This window comes from Cheilinus undulatus, linkage group 15 (genome assembly GCF_018320785.1).
Source record: "Cheilinus undulatus linkage group 15, ASM1832078v1, whole genome shotgun sequence".
NCBI lineage: Eukaryota > Metazoa > Chordata > Actinopteri > Labriformes > Labridae > Cheilinus > Cheilinus undulatus.
Window position 1 is genome coordinate 26,774,779 of NC_054879.1, and position 25,716 is coordinate 26,800,494.

Below are 25,716 nucleotides of genomic sequence, written 5' to 3' on the forward strand. Positions count from 1 at the left end.
CCTGACTCTGGTGCTGTAAATACTCTGTATAGACTCTTTCACTGCCTCGATTTCACAGGGAATTTATTTCCACCCTCTGTCTAAGTGCAATGAATGTATTTACTTCAAGGAGAGATTCAGATGTCACATTCCCACCACCCTGGAGCATCTTCTGAGGGGCCTTCAGTTGAGCCAGATAGGAAGCCTCCATGGGACGAGTTGGAAGGAGATGAGAAAGCGAAGGGCGAGCAGGCGGACTGACGGGTGCTTTAAATCAGTCAAACTGACTCTGGAGGTCACGCAGAGCAGCACATAACTCCAGCTCAGCTCTCCAGCTTCACAAACCTCCCAAAGCTTGTCACTGTTTGACTTTTCTGTGGGAGCTTAGCTGATTTTTAAATTTTCTCTCAAACAATTGCAAAGAAGAGAAATGGCCTTGCTCTAGGCGCTGGCTGGGAGGGGATTTATGAATATTTCACTGCCCTGTGGTTGTCTGTGTCCCTACTTGTTAATTATGTACATGTGTGTATGTGTGACTGTGACACATCAGGGAGATGGGTGCATGAATCATGACTGTTGGTCCTCTGAGGGGAAATGGCTGGAGACACATGTGCTTCTTTTCAATAGAGAGCAGGCAATTGGCTGCCATTGTGAAGGTCACAGCTCCCCATAGACTCTGCAATGTTGTTGAAAATCAAAAGGGAAGGCAACATACTCTCAGTTATTCGTTTTGAAATTACACAAATATTTACAGAACGACCAGAGTCGGAGGTTGGGAGTGGAATAATCGTTCATTAATTGTAATCGAGGTAAAAAGCCCAATTAATCATGATTTTGTTTTTTTGCCATAATCGCCCAGCCCTACATTTAACCTATTATTTTGTCATCCTATGAAGCTCACCTTGAAAGTCATTTATGCAGTTGACCCCGGGATGAATTCAGCAAAGAAGCTCTAAATTTATGGCCTGTCTCCCACCTGCATATTAGGACACCAGTCTGGCAGACTTTAAATCAATGTGCACTTCATTTAGAAAGTTTTCAACCAATGAAATGGAAATATAAATTAAGACTTGGGTTGGCCGACCAAATAAATTCATCAGATGAGAAGCTCAGCTGTTCAGCTCATCAAAAGCAGCACTATGATGTTGGCTTCACTTTTCACTTTCAAACTCGTCAGTCAATAAGAAAAGGGAGGGGAAGAGTGTTTTTTAATCTCCCTCAGACTCTGACCTTAATAACACAGGGTTACTCCTGGGCTGCCAGTTTATTCCAGGGAGAGCTAGAGTATATAATGTGGCACGATTAATACATTTACAGCAACAATACAGGGATGGGGCCTCAGAAATAATAAGCAGATCACCAGAGAATGAGATAATGGCCATTCACAGAGACAGTCTTCGCTGTATTCTCAGGCAAAAAGTAAGACAGGGCATGGTCTATTGAATTATTCTTTCCTCCCTAAACACAGATGGTATGATTGTGACTGAATTTATTGTATATATGTCTGAGCAGGCTGAGATGCAGGAAGATACAACTTGTGTTGTTTTGGTCACTTCAGATTACAAAACATTTGTCTGATCTAAGAAAAATGCCTCTTTTTACCTAAAGAGTAACAAGACATCCATCTTTTGAGTTGTTTAATTTTAACTCCCTCTTTGTCTGTTCAAGTATTTGGTATAAAATATTTTTTTTATATACAGCGTGCTTATGCAAAACTATGAGACTTACTGAGTTTACAAATTACTTTATTAAAGACATCTTGAATGTTTTATTTCATGTATATCAAGGCAGGTAGCTAATCTGCTGATTGATTGGTTTTAATTAAATATCAATTTTTGTAGGGAAAATTCATAAACAAGGTTATCTCAAGACACTTTACAAAGAGGACAAGTCTCTTATGTAGCCGTATTATAAAACCAGTGCTAATCTTTTCAACTACAATTTTTTTCTAAAAACTTGATTTGATAACATTTAACACATTAAATGTTGTGTTTTGTAGGCCCACCCTGAACAATGTTTATATTAATCTATGAATTAAAAGGCTTCTATAAATCTATGAGCAGGCCTTTTACACTAAAGAGTTACACTAGTGTTTAAATCACATTTTATATTTGTACTTATCCATTATTAAGTAAGTTCAGAGCACTGATATGTTCACAGATGGAGTGTGACTTTTTTGTCTTTTAAAATGACTCTTCTCATCTCATGCTCTAGAGCCACAATAATGACATTAAAATTAGTAGTCCTTTTGTGAGCTGTTTAGCAATAGTCATTTTAGAGCACCTTAATGAGACACCTAGTATCTTTAGCATCATTTGTGGTTTTGGAAATTGTTGGTTGGTTGATCGATGACCTCTCATCCAACCAAGATCCTGCTCGTAGTTTTGTCGCACGCCTGTGTGGGACACCAGCAAATGCGTGGTATTAAGTCCCTTTATCACTGCATTAAAACGAAGGCTTCACGTTAGCACTAGTGTCTGTTACAGACTGACAGAAGAGCAGAGAGAAAAGATGCTGACCTTCTGCTCATTGAGTCCCATCCAGCAAACTTTTTACCTTCATCTTGCTAAATAGGCATTGCATGCTGTATTCTCCTATCTGACACAGTGTAAGTCTATTTTTACCATCCACCATCCATTATTATAGTTTAAATTTTCTTTAGAAACCAATCAGGCTGACTTGTACAAATCGAAAATATCAAACATAATTTTGAAAATAAGTTTTTTCTCTACTGATGAAAGCACAAATTAAAGCTTTTATTTGACACAGAAAATTAATTTAACCGTTTTGCCTGATAACTTTTGTTTTTACCTCAAGGACTTAATCCATTCAGAAGGAGGTCCATGTTTGATAAAGTGGAACAGGAACTTATGTAGCAGCTCTGAGTACTTGCATTGAGATTGCACCAAATGAGGCTATTGCAGTAATAAGGATAAACATCGATTACCCACATATTCTCAAGACAGGAACCAGCGTTTCTGTCCTGATTTTAACCTCCAAAGTAGCAGCTCTTTATTCTGCCTTAATAATGAAAGTGGTTTTACAGTTAAAAGAAGAGTAGGGAACATTTTCAAGAGTATGCATTGTAAAATGTGTATTTGTGTTGAAGATTACAGTGACTCCCAGCCTTACCAAGCAGCTGCCATAGAGAAGAAGATGAATCATGCAAAGAAGCAGACTGTGTTTGTCTGTCTGTGTTACTTTGGAGACTTGTCAGGGTTGAACAGGCTCTTTTCATCCTACACCACAAGCTGCTGCCTGTTGTCACGCTCTGCAGTCCCAGATGTAGAATTCACAGTAGGTACTAACTGACAAGAGGACTAACCACCACCACGACTCCCTGGGAGTCACAGCTGAGTGTCACAGAGGATACAGTTGGCTCTGAAGAAAACATAAAGGATTCAGGTTGGGAGCTGTCTACATGATGTGAATGGTTTATTTAATGCAGATACAGTGTTTCCCATACATTAGGCCCGCCACAAATAGATTCTGGCGCTACCCTCGCTCTGTGAATGTAGCGTGTTGTGAAAATGACTATATCGCAAATATCTGAGTATAAATTATGTGGAAGTTTTGAGCCACCAGGGTGCATTTCTCACTGGAGTTTGGCTTCTCCCATTGTCCCTGAATGCATCTCTCACAGCAGAGAGCTGTCTTTTTTTTTCTCCTCTGCCCATCCAGAAAACTCCTGCACATGGGGCCAGGTTTTTTTTTTTTTTTTATATCAGCGGTGAGAGAAGCAAGGGAGTAGAAGGTAAACAGAGCAGAGTGGCGAGTTAGCGGCTAGTTAGCTGCCTTTTAAGACAGACAACAAGAAACAGCGCTGGATCTGCAGCGTTGAGCAGTCGTTCAACTTTGAAAAGGAAAGGTCTAACTCAAGCGGTGGACTAGACTGCAGGGTTTTGGCCTCTGGCTGCATGCAGGATTGGTGAGTTTTGTGTAGGTTTGCTTCACCCTTAATTAGGGAAATAATCATTTTATAGTCAACAATAGTAAACATAACACAGAAAAGATTTCAGGACTTTCTGTACACTGTAAAATACTGAGTATTTCAAGATTTATATATTTTTGATTTATTAGTAAAAGATTGAATAAAGTCTATTTCAAAATAAAACTGCTAAGTTTGACTTTATATTGAGTTCTACTTTCTGCATCCAATTTTATTAAAAAAATCCAGTAGAACAGTCTATTTTAATCACCAAACTAGTGTCATTTGGGGCTGAAATAAATACAGCTGCTGAGAGGCCATTTTGAAATATCGCAATATATAATGTGTCAGGATATAGCAAAAATATATCAGGATATCAATTTCAGGCCTTTTTTTTTTTTTTTTCTTTTTTTAGGAAGCCCCGAAAAATAAAATGCCTCGAGAAAGAGTGCAAACTTTGCAGTAACAAAATTTAACAAAATTGTTACTCTTTTTGATTTAAGTTACCTACTTTTTTTATTCAACCTAATTTCTTATTTATTTCTTTAAATAAGGTATTGCATTTTATATTTAAATGTATTTATGTTAAGTTTATTTGGTGTTTGTTTACATTTGACATTAAATGAAAGTTTTATATTCAAATCCAAATCAAACTCCATGTTTATTTGCACGCACAATTAGTCTTTGAAAGCACAGTGATTGGTTGGTTCAACTTCCAATGTTGGTGTCTCTTGTAACGCTGTCTTCTTCCCTCTCATAAAGTGATCCATGAACATTCCTCTCTCTTTCATTGCTCCTGCAGAAAGCTTGTCGCAGGGCTGCACTTTCATAGCACTTGAATTTATGGCCTGTATCTCAAAGTGCTGAACAAGAAGATGCATCATTTAACAGGATTTCATAACTGCACACAGCAGGCTGTAAAACCATGAAGCAGTCAATTAGCTTAGACATAGTTCTGTGAAAGTTGGCAGAGCTTTTTTCACTACTAACCTGTTGCCAATACATGGAGTTGTCTGATGAAGTGATTCTATTGATTATAGTTACTGATAAGGATTTTTCTGTTCCACTGTCTCTCCAGAAGAATAATTGAAGCCATTTTGTGAAGAGTCCTACTTGTCTTTGCAAGATAATCCAGCCTCTTTGGCCGATACAAATGTGTACTTCCCCTTCTTTCCTCGTGGTTCCCAAGATGCTGTGCTGGCTAGAAGTAGCTGTCAGAATCAATCACTGAATTTTGTAGCTTAATGTCCAATTAGTATTCCAAGGTCCTTTTTAAATAAGCAGTTTGTCAACATTGTCAAGCACCCTGCACTGTTGCGCTTGTCCTTGGCATATGGGCCAATCAGAATTTGATGAAGCATCCAATCAACAAAGAACGCAGGGAAGCAGCCAACACTTAAGTGTCCATGTCACAGTGTGTATTAATTTGATTTATAAGCTGGTGCCACGTGCATGGAGTGCGTCATGAAAAGCCACTAGGCCAAGAACACAATGAAGCTCCTGGCCCTTGTCTTTATTAGCTTGGCTGCTGGCCGGCTCCAAAGAGAGCAGGAGATGGACGACGGTTTGGATGCTCATGGTGGCATAAAGAGGCCAACAGTTAGTGAGGCAGGCAGGCTGGAAGTAGGAAGACAGGCAAAGCTTGGGAGGGAGGTAAACAAGGTGGTTGATGGGTAGCTGCTGCCAAGGTACAACCTGGTATTGCAGATAGTGCTTGACTAATGTGCATATTAGGAGAGAGTGGGCGAGAGAAATGTGGGAAAGGAGCCACAGGCCGGACTTGAATCCAGGCCGCCCACTTATGTGGGGCGCAATATAACCACTAGGCCATCTGAGCAACCCAAAGATATATTTTTGGGGGCTTTTTATGCCTTATTCAGCAAGGACTAGGGATGGGCGTTTGGAAGAAACCTGCCAACTCAAGCATCTACAATGTTAACAATCAGTTAATTGATTAATCGTTATGTATGTATAAAAACATACATACATGGGCATATATAAATATATAGCCTATGTGTATATACAGTGCTTAACAAATTTATTAGACCACCACCCAAAGTAAGGTTGTGCCACAGCTGCCCTAAATTAACAGCATTGGTAATTACCAAAATCATTTTTTAAGTTTATTGCAATGGTTAATACACCAATATGTAGAAGCTCCTTAGCCCAAAATGATATTTTTAATGCTAAAATATAATTATTATTGTTATTCATGAATTTTCAAATTGACTGATTCACAAAAAAACCTGAAAAAATAGTAAAGCACATTATTATTTCTTGATTCATCATTAGTGGTTGATAGTTATGCTTGATTAATTTCTGACCTCTCAGAGAAGCCCAGTGAGCCGGCTCAAATTTGGATATAAAAGGTGAATTCAGTTTGAAATTCCTCATTCCTGTTCAAAATGGTGAAACGTTTTTAGTTTTAGTTTTTAGTTTTAGATAAGTTTTTGAAAGATTTCTAAAATATTTGTTTTCTCCTTTTTATGACAGGTGGTCTAATACATTTGTTAAGCACTGTATATATATATATCTATCTATCTATCCATCTATCTATATATATATATACATATATATATATGTATAACATTTCCCTATATAACAAAAACAGGTGACTAATGAGTGTGTTTCTCAATGCTTTATTTATTTTCACCCTTTGAAACCGAGGGCTCTTAAACATAAACGAGGCATGGTCCCACTCACAATGTCATGAGGGTAGATATTGTTATGCAGTGCAGAGAAAGACGTGTTTAGTCTCTTTATTAAACGCCAACGTCAGATCAACTAAATTCCCCGTGATCGACCAAATTCTTAACGGCCAATTAATCGATCATCGATTAATTGTTCCCATCCCTAGCGAGGACAGTTAATAGAGTAGAGTTATTTACTTTGTCCAGAAAGGTTTTGAAATTATTTTTTTTAACGAAAGGCTTGAACTTGAAATCCTTTTTTGATCATCCCACTTGTGAAAAAACGTGATGGTCTGTGCAATCAGGTGAACAAAATTAGTTTCATTTTTGGTCTAGGTTTAGTTGTCTTTCAAAAAGAAAATTAAAGAGCAGTAATGAGAGCGTCTGTGTGATGTAGCCATCTAGGACATCATCATTATTATAAAGGTTATCACAGAAATGATGCGACAAGCTGACAGGCATGCACAGACAGAGATGAGGGCAGATGGAGCGATAGGCAGACTGCCAGGTAGACCGAGAACAGAGAGAGACAGACTCACAGATGTCCACAGAAGCAGACAGTGAGTGACACGACCACAGAGACAGGAAATGTTCTTTTCTTATGCTGTCGATGCCACTCGAGTAAGGGCTGTGGGGGAGGAGAAAAGGTTTGAAATTGAAAGAGAGCAGCAGAGCTTCAGTAAAAGCTGGCACTTTTTTTTTCCTCTTTTCTTGGCTGTGTCATCTTCTCTGTTTGCCCTGGAGCTCCTCTTCTCAGGATCAGCCTCCATGTCAGGGCTCATCTCACAATCTCTTGCTCTTTTTATCCTCATCGCCCCTCCCTAAGACGAGATCTCTCCCATCCTGCAATCAAAGGTCATATGGAGAATAAGTCTGATTTTAGACAAACAGCTACAAAAATAAGAAGTAAGGCACTGAAGTGAATAAGAAACAGAACACTTCAAAACATATCCCCCACATGTGAAATGTCTTTATTATCATACCAAAGATTCTTCTTTAAACCCTTTAAAGATGTGTGTGTATGTGAAGCACCTGCTGTTCAGAGCACGCAGAAGGCTTGTGTGTAGGTCATGCTCCGGGCAAAACAGTGAACTTTGATTTTCATCATCTTCAGGATTAAAGTGTTTGGGGTCATGCCCTCTCTTCAGCCCTGCAAACCACCAGTAATTCTCTTTGTGTGTGCTTGTATGTGGGTGTGACTTAGCCTACTTTCAGGGACACATTTCAGACCACCTTAAATGGGGTCAGTTTGTCCAAAAGTTATGTCCCAAGAAAAGCTGTTATTTGGGACAGCAGTAAAGGTTTTTCTTAGGTTCAGTCTCTGGACAATAAAAGTAAGTCCACGGTTTTACCCCAGTGTGACCTAAGTCTGTGTAGCTCCTTCTTCTGTTTTTTTTTTTTTTTTTTTTTAGGATTTTTTTCAGTGTTAGTCTTGTTTTTCCAATCTTTACCCATTTTCGGTGACAAGAGGTGCATTATTATGCAATTACAGCACATGTAGCAGTTGATTGATTAATTGACAGCTTAAAAGCTCTGCCCCAATGTGTAAATCAATTAAGTGGGAAGAGAACAAACAATCAAAAGTGGTTTACGCTGAAGAGGAAAGTGCTTGTATAAATATGTGGTGAAGCAGGACAGTAGCTACATCATGCTTTGAGGTAGGACCAGGCAGTAATACAGTAATACCATATCCCAGAATATTAAAAATGGCCATGGTGTTACTTTAATAAAGAGAGAGCTGAATAATGAGCAAATGTCCGTTTCTAGCAGCAGCACCTCCGTCTATGTGTAGATGTTATAAACGTGATACCAGAACTCCAGCTAATGATGACAGGGTAATTTGTGGAACAGTGAGCCGATATTTTTGTGTAAATTTGTATTTCAAAGGTTTACAAAAATGCCTGTAGAAAGGCTTTAAGGTTTTCAATAAGGCAACTTTCTTAAATTAGCCATTCTACAACCATAAGTTGTTGAGAAAACAGGGTTTTTGTAACACCTGCTTCAGTTAACTGAGTGAAAGTAAAGAAATTCTAATCCTCCGCCTTTCAACAAAGTCTCACCAGCCCTTTATTACCTTCCCGTGGTTTAAGGTCTCTGTTGAAACTCTGGTGTTCTGGTTATGTGAATCCAACTAAACCTAAATGTGTTTACTCAAATGTATAGTTCAAATGTATTTATTCAGATGTAGGTCTCAGGGGAGGGAGAGAGGGACTCTGTCATGTCTGCAGCTGGGTCATAGCGTTGGTTACAATAAACCTCAGATCCAACTCAGAAATCAAACAGACTTTAACCTCTTCATCAGCTTAGATGGGCTGTGAAAAGTGCTCCAAGACTTTGTAGTAGGTCCAATTGGTTGAAAAAGTAATTATATTCAAAAGTCCAGTTTGAAGAAGCACACTAATAACTACCTACCTAATCTGTATATTTTGATATATTCAGAGTTGGTCTGGAAATTCAGAAATTAGAGGAAAGGGTTTTGATATGTCAATATATCAATAAAAATAAAAAAACTAGTATTTGCAAAATTTATGTCAGTATCTTAATTTATCAAATACCTTTTTAATTCAGTAGTTGGTGAATGACTATATTACCTGTGGTAACTTACAACTAAATCAAAATAGGTTATTTGGTGTGTTGGTTGTTTTAATTCACATCTCTGTGTTCAGTGATGCAGCTTAAAAACACAACAGTGCAGATATTGGACTAAAAAATGAAAATGGGCAGATGGTTCTAATCGTCCTTGTTTTTTAGGGCATCTCTACTGACGTCACTTTGCCTTGCCGAGTCAGGAACAATTTTCACTTGTTCTAATAAACTATTTCACGTTGTTCTCTTTTAGATGATGAAGCACGCTTGGGACAGCTACAGACAGTACGGTTGGGGTCACAACGAGCTGAAGCCCATCGCCAAGAAAGGACATTCCACAAACATCTTTGGTAAGCCACTTGCTCTGTTGTCTCTCCCTCTGCCGTCTGTACCCATTGGCAGGATGCTCACATAGTTGTAAATCACACATGGATACATGCATGACAGCACACATGGCCTGTGTTCTCCCTGTAGACAAGGTCATGGGATAATACCTCCAGCAGGATTCATATCACTTTGGGGAAAGTGCTTTTGAGAAGAATCACAAGATTGCTGAGAAAACACATCATTGAATGCCAAATAATGTAAAATGTATTTTCTGTTTATAGCCCACGTGCTTTTATCCATTTTTTGAATCCAAAAGTATGAACCCCTTTCTAAGCACAAAGTTTCTCTGTTTTGGTTCTCCATGAATATTCCCTGAAGTTCATCAGGTCATTTGTGCCTATAATTAAAGAAAACAAACCTGAATACTTCTGAAACCCATTGGCTATTATAATTATAGTTTTTGTGTTGGACAGCAGGAGTATAAACACGTTGTTGGGTCTTTGTCAGGGTCTCTTTAGAAGTGGAAATCTGTTTGTTGCAATTGAAATATTGCCATTGGCAGTGCTACTTTTCTCGCAGAGAGGTTACTCCAATGACCCTCTCATCATCTGTTTTCTGTGCTTTAGAGGCAGTTTTTCATTTCCACCTCTGCAGCTGCCATAATAACACAGGTCACACAATTTGGAGTGTAGTTTTTGCTGAGGCAGAGTTTTTAGGCCTTTGTAGATCATCCAAGAACTCTCCAATATCAGTGCTTATGTTTCAACACATTGATGAATTCTGTGGGAGAGTTATGAGTTGACAAGTCAAAACTTGATTTTGACATCAACACAGTTTCTACCTCATTTCTTTACATATTGTTGGGTGTACTAGGGATGAATGATTTGCAAAACAATCAAATTGCGACCCCCTCCCCAAGCGTTGTGGTTGTGATTTGATATGCGATTATTATCAGGTACCTGTTCTTGTGTATTTTTCAACAAAATTCAAGCAATGAATCATTCTGTATTACAACCTACATGTAGACAAGCAGCATAATTTGACTTTCCAAGAAGTGCATAGCTAGAAACCCCATATGGATAGATACATTTATGACAATGTGCATTGAAAACAATGAAATTATTTCAGGAGAAATTAATCCATAGTAGCAGAATCTAAATATGACAGTGCAACAAGCTTTAAGCTATAAAGGAGGAGGCTGGGGTGGAGGAACAGAATGAACCAGGACAGAACGATTAAAAAATCAGTGTAATTACAATTATTATTGCTTATATTACAAATTTAATATCAATTGCTTTATTGAATGGGGGTTATGGTTTTTATTTCACTCGTTTAGATTAAGAAAACGTATATAAAACACAAAAAGGGAAATTTTTATAAACCATTTTAAAAAATTGACAATTGAATGTTTGCAAAATGTGCATAAAATGTCTGCTGCTGCAAAACATCAATGTATTAAACTGGTATTTTGACATATTTCAAGTTAAAGCATTATTGCAACGTTTGCGATTTGTAAATTGCAGCATGCCATATTGCGATTTAGTCTCATTTGTGATTAATTGTCCAGCCCTATGGTGTACTATAATTGTTGGCAGGCTACTGACACTGAGATCATTTCAAGGAATTGCAAACCTGTTATGAGAGTATTATGTAGTGCAATCACAAGTAGGTATGTAATAATCTTTTAATGTGGATTGATACATCGATTGGTTAATCACTTATTCAGTCAAATCCATGGAAAGTGAAAACATCGAATTACTCTATTCCCTTTTAGCAGTACTTTTATTTTGAAATTCCTCCCGCACCCCTGTTTACAGTTTCCGCCCAGCTGCACATTTCCTGAACTTACAAACAAGCTAGTGGTAAACAGACTAACTGCTAGGTTATGAGGAGAAAGAGGATTACCACTCCTCTCTCAGCTGTGTTGACACTTTTCAGGCATGGGCCACACCAGGGTGGGTCCCCCACCTTTTTCCCAACACGTTTGTGTGTCTTTTTATTCTTACAGTCATCAAACAATCATTTAGGGATAGAAGCTTGTACATTAATCCTGGTAACCATGCCAAAAAGTTTATTTATTTTATTTATTTGTTTATTACAGGGGACAGTTTATGTTCTTGAACACCTGCATGTAAATATGCTACATTGTAGCCACAGGATAATTTCCATCCTTAGTCCCCAGCATGTTGGTGGTATACATATTCAGGTCTACATCTAGCATGTATATAATGAAAGTCAGAAATATACAGAAAACAAGCACACATGCAGAGACCAAACAACACATTGATATGCAAGACCCACATTTAACAATGCAGAAGGTGGCTATAGACAAAAAAGGGCCCCTTGCAGTTAAAGTGCATAAGGCAGAAGGTAAAGCTAGCAGCACTGAATCAATGCAACACAAGAGAGAAACATCTGCCACTGACTTTCTTTGTGTCACATTATTTGGCAATGGGCACATGTATGCTAATCGAGACTATAGTGGTTAATACTTGTGTTAAAATGAGGCATCAGGGCATCCTTTAAATATACAAATATCTACAAGTGCATGGTAGCTTAAGTATAGCTCACATTTTTTGTTTCTCTCTGGGGTTCAAGTTCAGTTTCAGGCTACTTTATATTTACCTGGTAGATAGGTAGGTTTGTTTTACAGCCAGCAAAAAAGTGCTATAAGATTAAAAAAAAACAAAACAAAAAGATTTTAAACTTTTTTATTTGGAAAACACTAACAGCAAGTCATGTAGTGAAACTATTATTTCACCAAATATTTGTAATAAATATTATACAAAAATATTATCAAATAATGTATTTGGCCACTTTTTGGGAGGTTTTGGTTTGTAAACGAGTTGCTGACAGCTATCATGAACGCTGTCTGACTGCATCAAAATAGTGTAAGTTTGGCACTCATCCCTATTATCCATCCAGTGGGTTGAAATGTGAACATGCTGAGTGAGAAAGTAATTGTTTATCTTAAAAAATTCTTTCAACTAATGTAATAGGAGTTTGTTGAACACTTGTACTGTGGTTACACTTAAATCAGGATTAATTTCCCAGCTCCATTGCCTGTGTTTCTATGTTAATCCCACTGACCAGCTCTGAAGAAAGCAAAGTCAAGAACCACAGTATTTTCTTTCCTCACATGCTCGTCCTCTTCTAAACCCTCTCGTCTCGTCAGGCGGCAGCATGTCTCCTCTGTGGTCTTGTAGCTGTCACAGTGGATAAAGAAGGTGTAAAAATACCCAGAGATCTACTGCCCATAGTCCCAGTTTTGTAGAGATAATGTTAATTAACACATTTCCTGGTGAGTAATAGCTAGATAGAATGACTGTGTGTGCTGCAGGCACTGAGTGATAATTCCCATCATGTAAGGAGTCTGCTCATCTCTGACTCAGGATTCTGCTCGTGATTGAGAGAATTATTCCAACTTCTTTATCAAAATTCTAGAACAATATTGTCTGAATAATACGTGCTGATACTGTTGACAAACATGTTCTTCTCTGCTTATATGAATTTAAGAGTGTGAAAATGTAGCTTTGTGCTTTTCATCAGACTTTTTATTTGTTTCCAGTTCTGCTTTTGTGTTTTTGTGTGTTTGTGTTAGTGCCTCAGGTTCCTGGATGGATGTGTTGTGTATGTGCGCAGTGTGAAGATGCATGCTTATGAGGCCTTTTGTGTCAAATTGGAATGCTCCGTCTGGCAAATTGGCCGCTGGCGCCTGTGTTATTTTATGAGCTGCTGCTAAATGGTGTATAGATGCTGTTTGTGTGCATGCATATCCTTTTGTTCGTGCTTTTGTGTGTCTTGACTGCTCGTCCGCAGCTGTGTTTTCAAGTGTCTTTGTTGGTGTGTTCTCCTGCCTCGTTGTAATGCTGGAGTCTGGATATCTTCAGGTTATTAGTCACAAGATGGCCAGTAATACACCAGTGAGAGACAAGGCAAAGAATCAGCACGCCTCACAGTCTTCACACAACAGCCTCCCATTATTGATGAGGCGTATGCTGCACTCTCACTGAGTTTGGAGGCATTGATTATGTGTATGTATGACTGTGTGTGCATGTAATTGTGCGCCTTTAAAGAGGGAAAGAAGATTTTATATTGGAGATGCAGCGGTTTCTTTTTGCTGTGTTCTTGTAACAATTACAGCCATTGATGACAACCCACAGATGCATACACATGCATGCACAAAGGTTGAAAACAGTGACACAATCCACAAAGGTTGTCAACACTTTTTAATCGTATTGCTTTTTTTGATTCCACATTTATTTAAATTATGAATCCCTATTATTTAATGCTTGATTGGGTTTAAGGTCCCCAAACTCTGAAAAAGACAACAGTTTCACAAGAGAATATACGAGAACTGAGTACATTAAAAATGACTTGAACTTGCATAGCGCTGCTCTAGTCACACTTTCACATCACACTCATACACTGATATCAGCTGCTGCCACGCTAAGTGTCCCACAGTACTGACTTGTCCAATTTACAGGCATTCAAACGTGACTGATACAGCAGAATAATTTGAGGTTCAGTGTCTTGCCTAAGGGCTCATCAACATGTGACTGCAGCAGCTAGGGGTCTGACCTCACCCTTTAGTTTGAATGCAGGCTAACCTCTACACACAGTCACAGAAAAACATGCAACCTTTCACAAAAGTTTGCCAATGTTTTTGGATAGTTGAGACTAAACACTGGAGTTTGTCTTTGCCTTTTTGGTATTTAAAAACAAGATAGATTTTTAAAGGATTCTGTGCTATTGGGAGATAGGGCTGATGGTGGAGGTCTGCGCTGTTACCACTTTACACGAGGAGATGGTGGACATGAGTAACTTCAATCCCAGCAGCATGTTTTTAGTGTGTTTCTATTCAAAGTTTTGGAGTTTATAGAGTTTGAAAGATGCACACCCGGTTGGGGAGATGAGTCGGAGCGTAACAGAGAGAAAGACAGCGAATTGTAGCGAGCATACTCACAATGCTGGGAGGAATAGAGGAATATTCACCCTCTGCCATGACTTTCAGTCATCCGGTGAGACCATGGGTGCTTCCGTCATGACAGTCCACACCTAGCAAAGCCAAGGCTTTGCCTCACTGTGTCTCCACCCCACCGGGGAGGGAGTAATTGGCTAATTAGATTTTGGGAGTGATCCAGATCACCATCTGGATTCAGGAATGTTTTTAAAGGATTCTTCACTATTGGGAGATAGGGCTAATGGTGGAGTGCTTTTCTAGTTTAACCATCCTATCCAAAGAAGACCGTTGGTTGGAGAGAGGTGTCAAAGAAGCTGTTTTTGTCAAGATGGAGAGACCATCCTGAACAGAGGAGGGGGACTAAGACACTTCCTATCACCTACATACAATGCAGTTCTGTATTCCTTCAATAAACAATCCAGACAACAACTCCATCAGAGAACAAAGGACCAAAGAACATGTGACCCTAACAACCCAGGAAATGCCCACCAGCCGCACCCCAAGAAGAAACGACCCTGCCAATGGCTCTCAGGTGACCACACAGCTCATTTGCATAGCAATGGTCAACCTCGGCTATAGCCTATACTCTGACTCTTGGACTTTTGAAGAAGAGGCAAAATGTCTTCAAGAATTTGTAACCAGTCCAGTTGCATTAAAGATCAAATAAAACACCCAGGTTTGGACAGATTTCACTAGATATTACATTATCTCCACGTGATACGGGTGTTATGCTCGTTGATGATGTGCATCGTCATAATTGTCATAAGATATGGGTGTCAGAGAGCATTGGCAGGATATAGCTGGAGAAAAAGTTAAAACGAGGAAATGGGAAGCTTCAGATTTAACACGACAGCACATCTCAATGAATGAGCAAACTGAAGAGACGCACCACCGGCGGACTTCCTCTGCTCTCTTCTCTTACACACACTCCTCCGTCGAGCGCATCTGATGGTAATAAAATATGGATTTAAAATAATAAACGTTTAAATTTGGAAGTTAAAGCCTTTCTTCTTTATGTGGGTAACAGATTTATTGATGTGACCTATCATGAATCGTTACTGATGACAGTGTTTACCTTCATAAAGGTTTTTAGTTAAAGTTTGTGCAGCTGTCTGCACGTCAGCAGACACGCTCAGCCAATAGAGGCAGCAACACACTGCATTTGGCTACTCGGGGGCTCCGTAGTAACAGAAACGAGAGAGGGAAATAATAAAATTAATGAACAGAAAAGCTCAGAGTCGTGCTTGCCTGATAGGGCAAGTCCTCACAAGTTTTGCTTGCCTGTCGGCTTTTTGAAATGCCCCGGGCATTTGGGCAACCGTTAATGTCGCACCCTGTTATAGAAACCCTATAATCTACTAGAAACTCAATTCAGTCCTCTTTGTTCTAGATTGTTTTGTTTGGAATAATTTATTATCAGCGTTATCCATAAAAAAGAGACCTGTTAAATTAAATACCCGTAAAGATGTGACAGACAGACTGTCATCCAGTCACACTGCTAGTTTTTTAAAAAGCCTCTGCCCTTTCCCAAATGCTTAGTATTGAAGGTTTTCCAGATGGATGTGTGAAACAAGTCTATCTGGTGTGTCAGGTTATCTGTGAGGTGAGTTTCAGCTTATGTTGTTATTCATTAAATATTTTTTTCAACACATTTTTTATCTTTGGTAGATAGGGTCACTTTCACCGTTGCTTTTGTGCCCTTTGTCTCCACTCCTTTTTGTTCCTTTATACTGAAGGCATCCACTTTCTTTTGCAAAAGCTAACACAAGGCTTTACAATGGAAACTGAGAGTAGGATTTAGTTCATAGAGGCAAACAACTTCCAAGTCCACTCGGCCATCTGACCTCTTCCAGGCAGATATGAATCTGTATTGAGAGACATGTCCAAAAATATCAACTTTATTAACTTTTATTTGTCTTAATTCCCTTTTAGGATTATTTCCCTACATTAAACTCACACTTTAAAGTGATTTTTTGGGGAAATATAGGAAGATTTCCTCCTGCAGACCAAGTTTACACTGTGTGGTTTTCCATGGCCAGAATGTTTGTGCCTGACATGCGGATTACGTATGTTTGAACACACAGAGCAGTTTGTGAACAATTTGCCTTCAGTCAAATTGTCCCTTCCAGGGTGTTGTTCTCGGAACAAAGAGTAAAACTGTGTGTGGACTCACTCCACGCCTTCCAGCTCAGCGTTAATCTGTCCAGAGAAGAAGAGAGGCCAGAATGGTAACAAGCAGACAAACTGCAGCTCTGTTTGTGGCACCAGGCTCAGATAACCTTGAGTTCACTGCCCGCGCCTGTTTTGTCCATTTTTCTTTTTTTTCTTCCCCTCTTAGTAGAGCTGATTTTGAGCACAGATACAAACACAGCCTTTGTCTCGAGGGTAAGCGGTTCAAGCAAGGATAACACATGGATCTGTAACGGAAACGGAGTTCAAGCTGGGTTAAGAAAAAGTACAGTTCAAGCTGTGGCACAAAAGGCAGCAAACTCTGGTTAACTCTCACTTTGTCTCATATGGACACAACCACACAGATTAAGATCTGAGGGAAAACTTTTTATCAGAAAACAAAACTTCAGTACAGAGGGCCAAAGAAGGTCCTAATTTATGTTTTCTCTTCACTTTTGACTTTTAAAGAAAGGCTGCATGCTCCTTCGAACCAAACTTCACAGATTTATAAGACTTAATATTTAGATATCTATATACCACAAAATGTTTTAAGCTGTGTGAAAGTGCTTCAGGAAACTCAACTTTTTTATGACCAGTGCTACTTAGCATTGAGATTTCTCTGGAGCTGTGATGACCAGTGAACTGAAAGAAAATGTTGGGCAGCTCTTTAGATAATAGTTGAATCTTTCAGTGTTTTTATGCAGTAATTCTCAAAAATTATGTGTCTTTCCTATAAATAAATAAATAAAATAAGAAATTACATGGAGAGTAGTATTTTGATTTGTCTAGATAATAATGACCCCATAGAGCTTTGCAATTATTCAAGTTTGAATTTCAATCATCATTTTGGTTTCCCGTGATCATAAAAAGAGCTAATTGAGATTGAATGATCACTCTGCCATGTCGTGTTGTGGTCATTTACAGACTGTCATGTTTGGTAAATGGAGCACACCCTTCATTCCTTTACAGCACAGCATGTGCTCTGTCCCTCCTACCCAAACAGCTCTCACTTAAATTTAAGTGAAGAGCAAAGGGGGCCATGGCACACAATTTGAAAAGCAAGAGTCAGAATGTCAGAAAGGCAGCCACTGGTTAACAAAACTGATGTTAAACAGAAATTTGACCTGGAATAAAGTGAAAAGAAACTTGCAGGCATTGTTACACTGTTGTGACTGAAATGTTTAATAGTTGTGAATTTAGTATCATTAATGGGGATTATATTTTTTCTTTTGTTTGTCCCACATACAAGGTGTCTATTCTTCTACTCTACAAAAGTGTATTTGTTTCATGCAGAATCTTCTTGCAAATTTTCAGGTCAATTGTGCTGATGAAACCTTTCTCAAAGATCCATATCCGTGTTTTGTATTTAGTAGCCAGATGCCTTCTGCAGGTTAGAATGTTGATGTTTTGTCTCCAGTTTATTCCTCTGACCACATGTTTGTGCATCCATGCCTTGGGGACAAAACAAAGTGCATTGTTTTACTTTGGCTATTTTGCATAGATATGAATATGGTGGGGCTTGCAAATCTGGCTTGATATTATGTGTGCTGTTGGCAAAAAAAGTTTGAAAAACACTGAGCTAGAGCACTGGTTCCAACCTTGGGACCCCTTGAGGGGCCAAAGTAGCTATACTTATTATACAACACTTATGAATAGGTTATGAAAGGGGTTTTTGTTTTGGTAAGAAAATTTGTCTGTATGGATATTGTGTTTGGATTTAGACGATAAAAACGACTAAAATTGACATTAGTTTTTGACTGCAATGTAATCTTTTGGGGATCTTTGGGGGCCTCAGCTTTTGTGAGGTACGAGTTGGGGGTGCTCAACAGAAAAAAGGATCAGCAGCACTGATCTAGAGATGGATAGTACGTCACTGAAAAGGTTGATTGTAAAAAGCTTTTATTATAATTATTTAAGATTTCTTCATCTTTCCATATCAACCATGATATTTCCCTGCTTTGAGTTCTCCCTCTTTTCTTTTCTAGTATTGTTTTCTTTATGATAATGATTGAACAATAAGCAGACAAATCATGTAATAAGGAGTCACTACTTTGAGATGTGACCTGTTCTGGATGTAGTTTTCAACTTGTCAGTTTTGAGTGAACTGACTATTATTTTTCCTGTTAAAGATAGGTTTTTGCCAAGTGTTTCTCCCATCAGTGTGCAACTTTAACAAGTTAAATTTGACAAAAACATGTATGTATGTCTCATCTTTAAGCACTTTTATTTGAACATTTTTATATTTTTGATATTTTGGTCTGCATCTGTTTTAAACATCCATCTTACCCAGACAGTTATTCTTTAGTCATGAACTTATCGCCAATACCAGCTGATCATTGTGCTCTACACTCTAATGTAGTGAGAACTATGAGTTTGGGTCGATGCTGTTGATGCAGGATTGCATCCTTCACCTTCAGTCTTTCCTGGTACTCCTTTTTGATCATTGCTGGTGCTAAACACGTACACTTGCACAGTCTGTCTTTGTGTTTATGGTGCTAAATGTCTCAGTTATCTTCAGTGACTGAATTTCTTTTACAACTTGTGAAAAAACTCCCTGGTTTGGTCACTAGACTGAAAGCTTTTATCTCAGTGACCCCTGAGTTTTCACAGCCTCATGCTGTCGTTAGTGTGCATCTTTGCTAATTAAACACTGTGGGCTTTGAGCATCCTCAGAACTAAGACAGGAAAATCCTAACTGACTCTAGTGTAGTCTCTACATTGAATATAAATCTAATTTGCCCCATGCATGGCAGAAGTTCCCAAAGCAAATCACCTTTTTCTGGTTTCTAGTTCTGCGCCTCCCCTGAGGTCTTCATAGTCCCATGAATTTTAAAGTTCAAGTGACTTTACTGCAGCACACTTAAAGCCCTGGTTCTGAATTAAAGGATGCTTAGAGCTTGTCTGTGCACCACAAGGTTGATATTTTACTGGCTTTGTAAGACAAAAAAGCCAAGGTGGGACACAATGGTTAAAATAGCTGAGGGCTCTGAGGTTTAAACCGATGCATCTGTGCGTTCCTAATATGATATTTAACCAACTATTAATTCTGGTGCAGACTAGGTTGATGACGGCAGATTGTTCCATCCCTTGTTTTATCCTATTTTCTTTAATCTATCTAAGGATCTTGTATATTCAACCTTTAACAAACAGTATAAAGACAGGTTTAAGTCCTAGCTGAGTCAAAGCAAACAACAGAATTAACTAATGTTTCTGCTGGTTTTAAGTTGGCAAACGTTTGCTGCTGCTGAGCTTACATGAACAGTTCTTTTTTTCCAGTTGTTCCAGACAGAGATACTCATACCTGCAGAGCTTCTATCGTGTCAATAACCTGTATTAACACTGTCACACTCTGCAGGTTAGGACTGCTTTTGTGTCTTATTCCTCTGATCAAAGTAACTCTATCTCAGCAGTCAGACCGTTCACCTCTCTCACACACTCAGGCTCATAATAATACCCTTGGGTAATTGTGAGGAACATCAGCTACCATTGATTCATCCTGACAGTCTTTGACTGGTGTTGAGGTTGTTGGTCATTCACCGTCAGATCCTCAGCAGCAGCTGAGGTGCTCTTGTTTATTGTAGATGAACAGCACGCACTCTGATCTTTAAACACACTCCTCTTTGTTTACCCGAAAACACTCTCAGGGGACCCGGGTCACTTTACATTGATCAGGACTTCAGTGGGATTGGAAAACCACACCACTCTCTCACTGTCTCTTTGAGGTCAGATTTTAAAACAGCTTCCTCCTGTTTACAGAGCTGATATCATTTTCTCAACATTATGTGTCTGATTAAAGCACGTCTCATTTTTCCAAATCCATCAGAAGTAATTCTGCAGTCAAGTTTGAAATGGCACTAGTTTTATGTAACGGAGCTCTCATTAAGTAGGCTGGTCTGGCATTTCTCTGAACTTCTGAGTTTTGATCATTATTCAACATCTCTGAAGGACTTTAAATGCTATCACTGGTTAAGCACAGCTAAGGCCAAGTGCACTCTTATAATAACAGAAGCTGCTATTCTTGGATGAAGGTGAAATGTTTGACAGTACGTAATTGTATGCTGAGCTGCAGACATGCCTGACTTACAGATCTGATTTATGAGTATTTTTATTTCATGAAGACCCTAACAAGGTAACATCATGATTCATCATTGTAATTAGGGATGCCCTGATCACTTTTTTCTGCTGCCAATACCAATACTGATCATCTATGAGCAAGATCAGATGGCATTGATACAGATAGCAGTATCACTTCCACTTCGGGTGGAATCTCCATTAGTAAATGTTATCTGCAAACGGCAGCTGTGTGGTCTCATCGTCTGGCTCAGTCATCTAGTGAGAGGAAATACGGTGTTAAAAATCAGTTGAAACCAGCTTTATGTTTAGGATCTCCCACATTTATAAAGTGTAATCAAGCCCGATAGTTTCAGCAAACACTGACACCCAACAGCATGTGAGCATCAGTTGTTGCTTCATACAACTTCTAACGCTAACTGCCAACACTGCATCCATGAATAATCTTTTTCTCTGCCCTGTACATTTCTGTTTTCCTTTCCTTAAAAGTATGACACCTGGCCCCTTTATATACAACCAAACAGAAGTGTTGCGCTTTGTATCGTCAAGCCTTAGTGGCTATAAACAAATTAGTTTTGCCTCCGTGTTGACACAACACAGAGCGTTCAGGGGAGGCGCAGAATCAGGATGTTGATAGTATTAATGCGTATCTATCTCTACTTCTTAAGCAGCTAACAAGATTCTGTGAGTGAGGTAAATATAAGGAAAGGTTATACATACAATGATGTTACTGTCAGACACTCCTGATGCACTGTTATCTCCCTCCTTCCTTGTTCCCATGTTATCTACCTCATTTTAACCTCCCAAGACTTGGGGGTCTTCAGTCAGAAATGGCATCTGTCATCAAGGGAGGGATGATGGAGTCATTTTGATGATGTCCTCCAAGTTCAGAATTTATTGCAAATTTCCCTTTCCAAAATCCATAAGGATTTCCTAAAATTTCAATGAAATTACCTATAATATTTTAAAAGTATCCCTTAAAAACTACCCCAAAATTTCTTCAGATATTTCCCAAATGTTTCAGTGAAACTTTATCCTAAAGCCTCAAAATTCCAGTAAGAATGTTCATGAAAATTCCACGTAGACTCCTGAAAATTTGCCAGCAAATTCCCAATAGGGAAATACCCAATATAGTTACAGTACATATTTATACATTGCCAGAAATTCCATGAAAATACAACACAACTTCAAACTTCAAATCAAATCCCCCAGAATACAAATACATTCCTACATTCACAAGAAAACACCTGAAAAATTCCTAGTAAATTCTCCCAAATACCCATACAAATTTCCCAAATTTCTGTGAAAATAGAAAGAAAATAATAAATAAATTTCCACCAAAACTTCCAATGAAACACTCCTAAATATTCTCAGTTTTCATACATTTTTTATATTTCAGTGGATATCTGAACAATTACCAACAAAAATTTCAACAGCAGATTAAAATACCATGTTGCAGAAAATCCAAGACGTAATGTCGTCATACGTACAAGACACGGTTTACTTGAGATTTTGATCTTGTTCAACATCACTATATTACCCACAACCCTAGAGTTTCGCAGTGATGCCTCTGATTGGAGGAGTTGCAAATTTTGGCTGCTGTCTGCTGGAAATAAGTGGAAAAAGTTGGTGAAAAATTGAGCTCTGTGGTGATAACTGGTGGTACTGCATCCATTACTTGGCTCTGGATCAGCCTATGGAAAAAAGAAATCACCTGCAGCAGGCAGTTTCAACCTTTAAAGTGGAATAAAAACCCTTTTTTTTTACACAAAATGTAGAATTTAAACAAATCTTCGCTCAAATGTAAAGATTTGTAGTTTATTATCTCCCTCTGAGGAAGATTTTTATACTTTATTGAAATTAATCATTAGAATTTAAATATTAAAGATTAATTTTTAATAGGAGTAAGGATTTTGTCTCTTTAATATAACAAATAGGGAAAGAAAAAGTCATTTGAACTAAAAAAAAAGAAACTTATATGTTGGAAAGAAACAGTAAATTTGATTCCAGTGGTTTAAAACAGACTACGGTTCTGCAAAAGTAATATTTTTCAGCCAGCAAAAGAGCATCTAGAGTGTCATCTGTTCTCCGAGTTGCCCCTCTCTGTGGATTTAATTTGTGGCTTAAACTGACCTTAGCAGAGTAATTTTAGTGGATTTAATCTTGTCTCCACACGGGGGAATCCACTGTTGAGTCGACCTGGTGACTGTTTCTGCGTTATTGGTTTCCCTCGAATGCTCGCCTGACGTCTGATGATTTTAATCTGAAATTGCAAGTGGAGATTCTCTCACTTGTCAGCCGCCTGGCTCTCTCCCACAGGCAGCTTGACACGCTCACAGTAAGTGATATCACACACTGCCTCGGGCTATGGGCCTGTTGGATGGGAGGGGAGGATGATGATGTAAACCTGGGATGAAATGTGGACACCTGGCCACTCTGTCAGCCTGACACTAGAGTATTGCTCTGCCCATGATTAGATTACCCAGGGTTTTTTTGAGTATCATGGTGTCCCTGGAGACAGTCTGTCATTTTGCTCTCAGGATCAAGCAACAAAAACATGGAACTTTAAACAAGTTAAACTACTTTAAACACTTTTATACCTGCTATTTTTATTTTAAAGTCCCCACTCAGAAAAGGGATATTAATTATAACACTTAAGGCCCACTGGAAGGATCGACTATGTTTTTTTCTTGGATTGCATGACGCTAACAAGCTGCCTAACTACATTTCTATCCTATAGAGTCATTTTACAATAAAGCACATATCAGAGCCAATCTGAAGCATTGAAGCTTCTAGAGTACAGAAGAAGTCCCACTTTATGACCAGTTTACTTGTTTTGTATTCAGTTGTCATTCAGTTGTCAGCTGTTTAGATTTACCCCATTCTGTCCTGAATAGAACTGCAGAATTAAATGCAATTTTATTATTATTGTAAGACAAGTCTTTGCAATAACATATTTCAAAGGTCTATTTTTATGTCAGAGAGAACTAAAAATCTCTCTCAGCATGTGTTCATTTTACCCATTGTCATGCTTTTACGCAGCTGGTTGCATTAAATGCAGGCTAACTGCTAGCTGCCTCAAATCAAATAGTGTCTATTAAAAACAACAATTTCTAGTTTTATTTTAATATTCTTAGGCTCACGATTATTTAAAATAGAAGTAGTGAACACTCCAAGGAAAAAGGGTCAGGAATTGCTGGCCTGCAACATAGGTCTGCTTAGCTCTAAATTCTATGCTCTGGCCTGTTAATTTAGCCGATGTGAACCCTCTCAACAATGTAACGACACATTTGAATGATGCTGACTGCAAGCCCTGTGATTGGTCAGCTGGTTCGCACTGGTTACCAGTCTTTGAGTAATGCTACAATCATTTGATGTGCTCTCTCTAGTGAGATGAATAGCTGCAGACGGCAGTACTATTAGTCAAAACTACTTGCTGACATCCAAAATATCAACCAGCGCCCCGTCCCCCGGCAACCCCCACCCCCTTTAAGGTTGAGTTTATTTTTTTACTTAATTGTATTCTCTATGTAGCACCAGATCACAACAGAAGTCATTTAAGGATGCCTTTCCTATAGAGCAGGTTATACCGTGTCCCTTTATTAAGCAAACTAAATAGCCTGATGTTATTTATCTTGTTTACATGAATGCACATCATTTCTCAGTCCTGGTTTTCTGCTTACCAGAAAGCCCCGCCTCCTCCTCCATGAGGATATATGGTAGCTGGGACCCCATGGTAGCTGGGGTCACATGTGCTGGAATACTTTGACTAGGTATCATGAGAGAGATAGTTCTCCAATGCAACTGATCCATCCACTGTATGAACCAATGTCCAGCTTGTTTTATGTTTGAGACAGTTAAACGAGCGCTGAATTTCAGCATGAGGTTGCATCAGTTGCACACAATTTATTAAATTCTCACAGCAAGTCTGACACTTATAATGCAGGAAAATCCTGAAATCTCCCATATATCATGTTGCAAACTGGCAAATCGGTGGGAAACGTGGTTAAAATTAGCGATGATTGGGCTCATGTCTGCACCAATTCCCTCTTGATTTTTCACCACACCATCATCTCTGCCTGCCCTCTTTTTGCACTGGAGACACTTGGTGTTCTTTTGCAATGAAAAAAAAGGTATGAGTGTATCGGCATGAGCTCAAAAACATTCTGAAATCATGGCATGTCAGATATTGGCTAAAATCCTATATTGTGCCATACAGGCCACACAGACTTAATGCAGAAGCATAAATCATGAATTGTTTTTATTTTTTATCACACATTACATATTTTCTGATATTGTGCAGACTGAGCCTGGATGTCTATTTGCAGGAGAATACAATTTGTCCTTCCAATTTTGGTAAGTGTTCCTGAAAACTGTGATTGTAATGAAACAGAAGAGCTTTCTATGAAAAGGCGAACCTTTTTCATATTCATTCCATGTTTATGGATGAATCAAACAGTCTGTAGTCGTCATCTTGAAGGTCTTAACTGATTCAAACACACTCATGTTTCTCATTATTTTTGGCCAATGAATTGACCTCTTTCTAGATATCTCCAAACCCTGTTTCTTTAGGGATCAATGTAGGCAGCTCAATATTGATCCTGTTTGGTATTATGCCTCATCCAGAATCCCATAAACCCACAATACCAGATCAAATACTGCTTTGATTTCCAGCTTTTCTAATCAATGCACTCTGAGGAGAGGTATATTCTGTGGAGATAATGGGTATTTGTTCTGTCCTCTATTTTCTCAGCAGGGTTCAGGTGGATGTTGTGATAACCATCGACCCAAAGTCCACGCAGTCACAGCCACACTTTCTCTCTAACATGTAGGTCATGTCTTCACATGGCTGGCTCCCAGGCATTACATCCTGGAAAAGGGTCGCATAGCAGCACCATGGCAGTGCATCCGTGGGTGACTACCAATGAAGCAGAAATGATGTATTTATGCAGCTATGTGAGCCAGGATATCCAGAATTCAAGGTCCAAATCTAGAGCCAGAAA

The 25,716-nt window shown here is 38.7% G+C and overlaps 1 protein-coding gene across 3 annotated transcripts in view; it reads left to right on the forward strand.

Annotated features, from left to right (window-relative positions):
- The window catches only part of man1a2 (mannosidase, alpha, class 1A, member 2), a 219,426-nt gene that overhangs the window by 72,234 nt on the left and 121,476 nt on the right, over positions 1-25,716 (forward strand). For all 3 annotated transcript variants that reach the window (XM_041806736.1, XM_041806737.1, XM_041806738.1), the window contains exon 4: positions 9,437-9,533. In XM_041806736.1, coding sequence (XP_041662670.1) covers positions 9,437-9,533 — 97 coding nt within the window. The remainder of the gene's footprint in view (positions 1-9,436; positions 9,534-25,716) is intronic.